Raw genomic sequence first — 8,026 nt, 5'->3', positions numbered from 1 at the left:
TTTTTTTTTGCGGAACCAGGGATTGAACGCAGGCCCTTGTGCTTGCCAGGGAAGCACCTATTCCACTGAGCCATCTCCCCAGCCCCGCATCTCTTCTTTATAATCCAGATCATTGGAGTTTATGGATTAGAATCTGGTTCTAGGCAGTTCTTACTACTCTGAATCTACATCCCTTTTTATGTCACTATCATAAAATCATGTGGTTTTCTCTATGATCTATTGTTTTTCCAATTAAAAAGAACTCCTGCTTATAGAGAAAATTTAGAGGCAAAACAAAGTACTATGTAACGTAGCTGAGTGCAATGGCACACCCCTGTAGTATCAGCGCTTGGGAGGCTGAGGCAAGAGGATCGTCGTGAGTTAAAGGTGGGTCTAGCCTACGTAGTGAGTTCATGGCCAGCCTGAACCAACAGTGTCTGTGAAGTGACCTCATCTCTCATTAAAATGGCTACCAGAGAAAGCTAAACCTGCGAGGGAATGCTACTGCTAGTTCTGGCTAACTCTAATTACAGCCCCTCCTCTTCTTAAGGCAGTTTTTAGAAAGGATATATATGACGAAAGGTTCTCTAAACTGTACCAGCAAATGTACCTTTTGGAGACCAAGTGCCAAACTGCAACTGGAAGCTCACTTATTTATCCAAAGTGACAACATTGCAATTAAACCTGAAAGCGTTAGTCAGGAAAAACAACACGTATATCAACATCTTCTGTCTTAAAAGGAAAACACAACACATTCCACAGGCTCACCACCACTGCCCTCCGCAGTACTGAGGCTGAAGAATACCCAGAGAAGGACAAACTTAAAACAAGCTCAGAGTCCCTCGATGATGGAGAGCGCTGGCTACCAGATCACCAGGGACAAAGGCTAAAGCTGTGGAAGCTGCTCTGCCAACGACAGCATGCCTGGTGCAGCTGGAGGCTCAGCACAGGCTGAGGCAGGGAGAGTCCAGGAAGCAGCAGAGGCTGGGGCCGAGGGGCAGGTGAAGATGGGAGGGCAGGCAGGCCTAAGGACCCACCCTCAGCGCCGCCGCCGCCGCAGGCGCAGGGGCCGGTATCCAGAGGGCTGAGAAGGGGCTATTGGCAGGCTGCAGCTGCAGGGTGCAGCTGACTGCATTTGAGGCCTGTGGTTGGAAGACACTGCGCTGGGCGTTCTCGGGATCACTCTCAGCTCCGGTGCCTTCTAGAAACTGCAGGGTGCCACTCATGACCCTCTGCCATCTCCCAGAACTCTACTGAGAATGTTTAACTTCAAATTCACTTCAAAGGACAGATTTAATGGAATTCTGCTACTTAGCACAGAACCTAAGAGGAAGGGTGTATTCCGAGGAGAGGCAATAAATTGATAATTGAGACAAGGGCTCATATTCAAAGTCTTTAGGATTTGTGGGCCTTTGGACTCTGGTGGTTGAATAATCTGACTGTGTATGGCCTATAAACCAACCTAAAAATTTCAGATTTTTTTTTAATTTCGGATTTTGTAACAGGAAGTTCTTTATCATTTACATGTGTCCATCGTAAGTAAAGACAATTCACAAAATTATAAAGTGTAGTCTTCAATGTCCACAGAGACACTAACAATTTCCAGTCTGCCAGCAAATAAACAGTAGAATAAGTGCTTGCCTGGCAAGTGCAAGGGCCTGAGTTCAATCCCCAGTTCCGAAAAAAAAAAAAAAAAGAAAAATTTAAAAAAAAGATTAACATAAAAAATGCTACACAGACTCTTAAAACTTTTTTGCTTACTCTATCAAGGAATCAGTAAATGTTTTGGAGTCAGTATAGACAGATCTCAGAATTTAACAAATTGAGTTAAAACGGGTGTGGTGGGGCACGTCTGTAATCCCAGCATCTGGGATGGTGAGACAGGAGGACTGCAGTGAGTTCGAGATCAGCCCGGGAGCTACAAAAGTGAGCACAAGGCCAGCCAGAACTGCACAGCGAGATCCCGTCTCAAAAAAAGAAAAGTTGAATGAGATCATGATGAGATTTGAGGTGCAATTAAAATTGGGTACTTGGATCCCTCGCCCATTTCCTGGGCCCCAAGGCGTCGAATTTCACACACAAGTTTCTCACCTGGTTCCTCCACAACTGGCAGGCAGCCCGGTAGGAGGCGTCTCTGAGCTCACCCCAGGCGCCCCTGGGCCTCGCGGCCAAGGCTCCGAGGCGCCCCTAACTCCTCCCCAGAGACGCGCGGCCCCGACCCCTCCTTAGCGCCCCGCCCCGGGCCCGCACCTGTCGTCTGCACCCCTACTTCCTCCCGCCTCCGTCGCCGCCCCGCCCCTGGCTCGGCCCACCAGGACGTGCCGCGGGACCTCGTCCCGGAGAGGCGTAGCCCACTAGCCGTGCTCCGCCCACCGGAGCCACGCAGCCACGCATCACGGCCCCGCCTACCAGAACGAGCGCCGCTGGTCCCGCCCCCTTCGGGTCTTCCCACCGGGATACCCCGGAACTACGCTGTTTTCCGCATCCCAGCGCCCCGCCTCCCGAGGTCTCTCATTGGCTTGCCTCACACCGGATCCGCCCCCTTTCCCATGCTCCACCCTCCTGCCTCCCGAACCGCCGGAACTCGGCCCGCCCACCCCCGCCCATCCAGCCCGGGTCACGGGGCCGGTCCACACTGCCCGGAAGCTGCTCTAGACGCCTCGGGGTCTGTGCGGTGCCGCGAGCGATCCTGTGCGCTTCTGCACGGGTGAGGTCGGGGCGCCTGGCTCTGCCATGCAGGAGGACCCTTACCCCGCCGCCGCGCCCTACCAGCCCGCCTGCCCCACGAGGGCCGCGTGTGTCTACAGCAGCTGCTACTGGTGAGGGGCGCAGCGCGGCGTCCTCCCCGCGCGCGGTGCCGCAGGCCTGCACGGCAGGCGGCCTTGGGGAGCGGAGCGGAGTGGTGGGGTCGGTGTTTGCCTCCGCCCGGTGCTGCAGGTTGGACTTGCTCTGCGCGTTGCTTGGACGTGGAGGGCAGAAGATTCTGCAGACAGTCTGTGACTTTAGGTTGAGATGGGAGTCATTTTAATTTGGGAACAGAAGGGAGGCAGAGAGAATTTAAGGATATATTTTCAAGGTCATCCACCTAATAGCAGCCAGGAATCCAGCTCAGGCATGTAGCCACTGCTGTCGTTGTAACGAGGGTTACTTTTGTGCCGCACTTGTCCTGCTGGACGTTGTTCAGGATGGCGTGTGCGCCCCCAACAGCCTTTAAAGGTAGGTAGGCACCTTGTGATTCCCGTTTTAAAGATAACGAACACCGAAGCACAGAGGGTTTCAGGTAATTTGCTCAAGGCCTCAAGCTTGGGTGAATGCATGGGGATTTATGCCCCCCTCTGCCCTAGAATGTCGCTGCAGCCGGGAGAAACCTCGCGACTTTGGAAATCCATCCTTCTCCCCTTTGCTTGCTCATTAGACCAGTACCAGCAACAGTTTAACGTTTGCTCACCATTGACCACCTACCGGGCCCAATGCTGAGTGCTTCCACCCATGCCTAGGAGACAGGGTCTGTGAATGTTGTCCCTGTTTTGCTAGTGAAAAGCCACAGAAGGGCTGTTTGCCCAAGACGTGGCCTCTACTGTATTGTGGTTCTGAAGTGTACATTTTTCAACTGCAGCGTTTTATTTCTGCTGTACCTGCCTCCTAAATGGCCCACATGTCACACCAGGCTGTTTGTTATCTTTAAAAGCTCTAAAAGGACTAGAGCGCCTTCTTAGGCAGACTCAGGGACTGGGGTTCAGTCCCTGGGTGCTGTGTGGGCTCCACCCCGAGGCGCGCTGAGTGAGACTGCGGTGGCAAGTGCACCTGTAATCCCAGCGCTTGGGAGACTGGAAACAGCTTCTTGGATCACTGTAAGTATGATCTGTGTAGTGAGACCCTGTACTAAAGGAAGCAGAGAGAGTGAAAGGAGGAGCCAGGAAGGGAGAAACCACTTTTCTAGGTCACCCCCATAGTGACCACCTCCAACAGCAAGCTGGCTATGGCTGTAAGCCCCTAGAATCCAGCCACCTTCCAAAAGTACCACCTACGAGCCTGTGAGGCTCTAGGGGCCTGTCTAGCTCTAAACCCAAGACCCAGCCTCTGTAGGCTGGATGCTGTAGCACCCTCCTCCCACTCGGCACCACCCACCATGTCTTGAGCCATTGCCTAATGTTCTTTTTAGGGGTCAGGACCACCTGCGGCTGAGAACCAACACCCTGCCCTATCTAAGATTGTCAGGTGGATCTTGCTGCTGTTGCTCTCACATGTTCTTCTAACTTGAAAGAAATGCATCTTCTATTTCTGTTAGCTTCTGCCAGATGTCACTTATCTTTTCATGTCCTGCTTTTTTTTTTTTTTGTATTTTAGGGAAGGGTCTGCAGGGTACTCAGGGTCTCACTACTAGATTGGACTCGTCGTGATTCTCCTGTTTACAGCCTCCCAAGAGCCCGGATTACTCGATGGCAGTCTCAGCACGCCCCAGGGGCGAGGCTGGCACTTCAGGCCCAGGGATGAGCCCCGGGCCCCTGAGCCTGCGAGCTTTAATCCGCTGAGATATTTGGCCGGCCCTTCTCCTGTCCTGCTTAATGATGATAATGGTGGCCATGTTCGTGTGGGGCTGTGGAGGACTGTTTTTGTTCTTTCTCTGTCTTCTGTTACGTGTGTACTGTACGTGATGATCACATACGTCAGTGGGAGTTTGTTCCGGTACATGACATATCTTCATTCTTCCTTGTCTCATTCCCTACCCCATTTACAAAAGCTTTGTTTCCACTTTTCCCTTCCATTCTTTCTTAAAAACACCCTTTCCTTGCCCCTCCTTCCCTCTCCTTCCTTATTCCCCTTCCCTTTTGAGCAGGTTCTCCATGCTTCCCTACCTGGCCTCCAGCTTGCTCCCCATTTACCATTTGTGTTCCTCACACAAAAGAAACGATGCACTGTGTAAGCTTGTATGCCTGATTTATTGTATTTCACTTAAATTTATGGTTTTGAGATGCATCCGTAGTATTCAAGTGCCTGAAGTTTATCGTTTGTGGCAGCATATTACTCCATTGTATAAAAACCACATATTGTCCTTATCCATTCATCTTTTGATGAGCATATGGGCTGTTTCCAAGTTAGTGATTATAAGTTGTGCTGCTAGAAGTATGGGTGTGCATGCATCCCTGTGGTATGCCGCTTCTAACTCTTAGGAAGATACTTAGAAGAGGAATAACTGGATCAAAAGGAACCTCTAATTTTAATTTTTTGAGGGATCTCCACACTTATTTCCACAGTGGTTGCACCAGCCTACACTCCCACCAACAGTGGAAAAGTTCCTTTTTCCTCACAGCCCCTCCAGCATTTGTTATTGGTAGATTTTTAAATTTTTTTTTTTTATCTTTTTGAGACAGGGTCTCACTATACAGTTTAGGCTAGTCTTGAGCTCACTGTGTAGCCCAGGCTGGTCTTGAGCTTGCAGTGCACGATGTTCCCGTGTACTGGGATTGCAGCTGTGCACCACCCCGCGTGCTTGATGATAGCCGTTCTTTCAAGGGTGAGATGGAATCTCAGTTTTGTTTTAATTTGCATTTCTTCTCAACCAGTGATATTGAACATTTTTTCACATATTTATTTGCTGTTCATATTTCTTCATCTGAGAAGTCTCTTTCAGATGCCTCTTTTTTAACTGAATCTTTAAATTTGGGGGTCTGATTTTTTTTTTTTTTTTGAGTTCATTATATATTCTGAGTGTTAGTTCTTTGTCTAAGGAGTAGCTGGTAATTTTTTTTCTCCCATTCTCTGGGTTGTCTCCAATAGTTGGCAGTTTCTTTTGCTGTACAAAAGCTTTTCAGTATGATGAGATCCAACTTGTTGATTCTTTGTAATATTTCTTGTGCAGTCAGCATTTTATTCATGAAGGCTTTCCCTGACTCTTAATGTCTTCAAGAGTTTTACCTATTCTGTCTTCCAGCAGATTTAGTGTTGGTTTTAATATTGAGATCTTTGATCCATTTTGAGTTTACTTTAGCGCATGGTGAGAGGTAGGGATCTAGGGTTAATCTTCAGCATGTGGTAAACCAGTTTTCCTAGGACTATTTAGGTCTTGTTTTTGAGGCACGGTCTCACTAAGTAGTCCAAGCTGGCCTTGAGCTCACTGCGTAACCAAGGCTGGCCTTCAGCTTGCAGTGAGCCTCCTGCTTCAACTTTCTGAGTGCTGGGATCATAGCTGTATACCACTCCCAGCGTAATTTATTAAAGAGTGAAGATGTTTCATTCCTTTGTTCAGGGTAAGGTAGCTGCCGGTGTTTAGTTGTTTCTGCGTCTTATACTCTGTGCCATTGATCCTTGGGTTAGCTTTTTGTTTTTGAGGGTTTTTCTTCAGTACTATGCTGGGATTTCTTTTCTTTCTTTTTCTTTTTTTTTGTTGTATTTTAGGGGAGGGTCCACAGGGTGTTCAGGGTCTCACTACTAGTTCAGACTCTAGCAGTCTGCCTATTTACATCCTCTTAAGAGATGGGATTACAGGGGCCAGGAAGATGGCTCAGTAGGATAAGCGCTTGACTGGCAAGTGCAAGGATCTGAGTTCAATCCCCAGTTCTACCAAAAAAAAAAAAAAGAGATGGGGTTATAGGTGTGCACCACCATGGCCAGTCTAAATTGCTGTCTCAGTGTGCCCCTGGGGGCAGGGCCTGCAGAGCAGGCCCAGGGATCAAACCTCTGGCCCCTGCACCTGCTTGTAGGTGTTTTAATCTGCTGAGCTATTTGGCTGACTCTCTTTCTTTTTTTTTTTTTTTTTAAATTTTTTTTTTTTTTTTTTGTGTGTGTGTGTGTGGCCAGCTCAGCCCACCAGGGGGCGGGGCGGGCTGGCTGGCATGTGGTGCTGGGGATCGAACCGTGGTCCCTGTGCTTTGTTTAGCTTAGCTTGTTCTAAGTAGGTGCTTTAGACCACTGCGCCATCTCACCAGCCCTCTTTCTTTTCTTTTTCATTTTGTCTTTTTTTTTTTTTTTTTTTTTTTGCAGAACCAGGGATTGAACTCAGACCCTTGCACTTGCCAGGGAAGCGCTTATTCCACTGAGCCATCTCCCCAGCTCCTTTCTTTTCTTTTGATACAGGGTCTCACTATGATCCTCCTTGTCTCATAGTGATCCTCCTGTCTCAGCCTCCCTAGTGCTGGGATTTCGGTGTGCGCCACCATGCATGGCACGCCTAAGGTTCTGGGATAGGCATGGCACGCAGTACCAGGGACTGAGCTCAGGACCTTGCGCTTGCCAAGCAGGCACTTCTGCTGCCGGGCTATCTTCCAAGCTCAGCCCCATTCTATGTTTATTACGGGAATTTTATAATATAACTTCAAATCAGGGTTTGTGATGCCCTGTCTTCCTCTTGTTGCCAAGAATAGCTAGAATAGTTTATGCTATTCTAGAATAGGTCTCTTGATTCTGTATGAATTTTATTTATTTTTTGTGGTCCTGGGGATTGAACCCAGGACCTTGTGCATGCAAAGCAAGAACTCTACCACTGAGCCACAAGCCCAGCTTCCCTATGAATTTTAGTATTGTTTTCTCTAGTTCTGTGAGGTAAGTTGTTGGTGTTTGATTAGAATTGCATGAAAAGTGTGTAACAGTTTGGAAGTATGGCCATTTTCACTGTATTGGGTCTGCCTATCCAAGAACAGGGGATGTATTTCCATTTTCTGATATCTACTTCAATCTCTTTTTGCAGAGTACGGTGGTACCGTGGCTCACAAACTTAATTTGTTCCGTAATTTGTTCTGGAAAGGGCAGCCACACTTGTGTTCATGTGGCGAAGATGCCTGTGGTTGTGCTTGTCACCTCAGCAAAGTTAGTAAACAAAAACAAAAGTTTGTCACTTTTGTTTGCAAACCAAATTGCTTGCAAACAAAAGCAATCATGGGCTGAGGTAACACTGGACTATAGTTTTCAATCCTTTCCTTTGTGAGATTAATTCCTAGGTATTTCATTTTGAGGCTACTGGGAAGGTGGTATTACCCTATCTTATCTCTTAATGTGTTTATTTTTGTGCATAGGAATGCTGTTGATTTTTGTTTTGTTTTTTTTTTTTTTT

General features: G+C 48.1%; 1 protein-coding gene across 4 annotated transcripts in view; it reads left to right on the top strand.

Moving 5' to 3' along the window:
• The first annotated feature begins 2,577 nt into the window (after positions 1 to 2,577).
• Positions 2,578 to 8,026, top strand: part of Wdyhv1 (WDYHV motif containing 1) — a 23,094-nt gene continuing 17,645 nt past the window's right edge. The window contains exon 1 of one of the 4 annotated variants that reach the window (XM_004634437.2): positions 2,578 to 2,798. In XM_004634437.2, coding sequence (XP_004634494.1) covers positions 2,713 to 2,798 — 86 coding nt within the window. In that variant the 5' untranslated portion in view covers positions 2,578 to 2,712. The other 3 variants (XM_023718783.1, XM_023718785.1, XM_023718784.1) reach the window with 3 other exon arrangements.

The sequence above is a fragment of the Octodon degus genome, unplaced genomic scaffold (assembly GCF_000260255.1).
Source record: "Octodon degus isolate 3935 unplaced genomic scaffold, OctDeg1.0 scaffold00062, whole genome shotgun sequence".
Taxonomy (NCBI): Eukaryota; Metazoa; Chordata; class Mammalia; order Rodentia; family Octodontidae; genus Octodon; species Octodon degus.
This window is presented reverse-complemented; position numbering and strand designations above follow the sequence as displayed.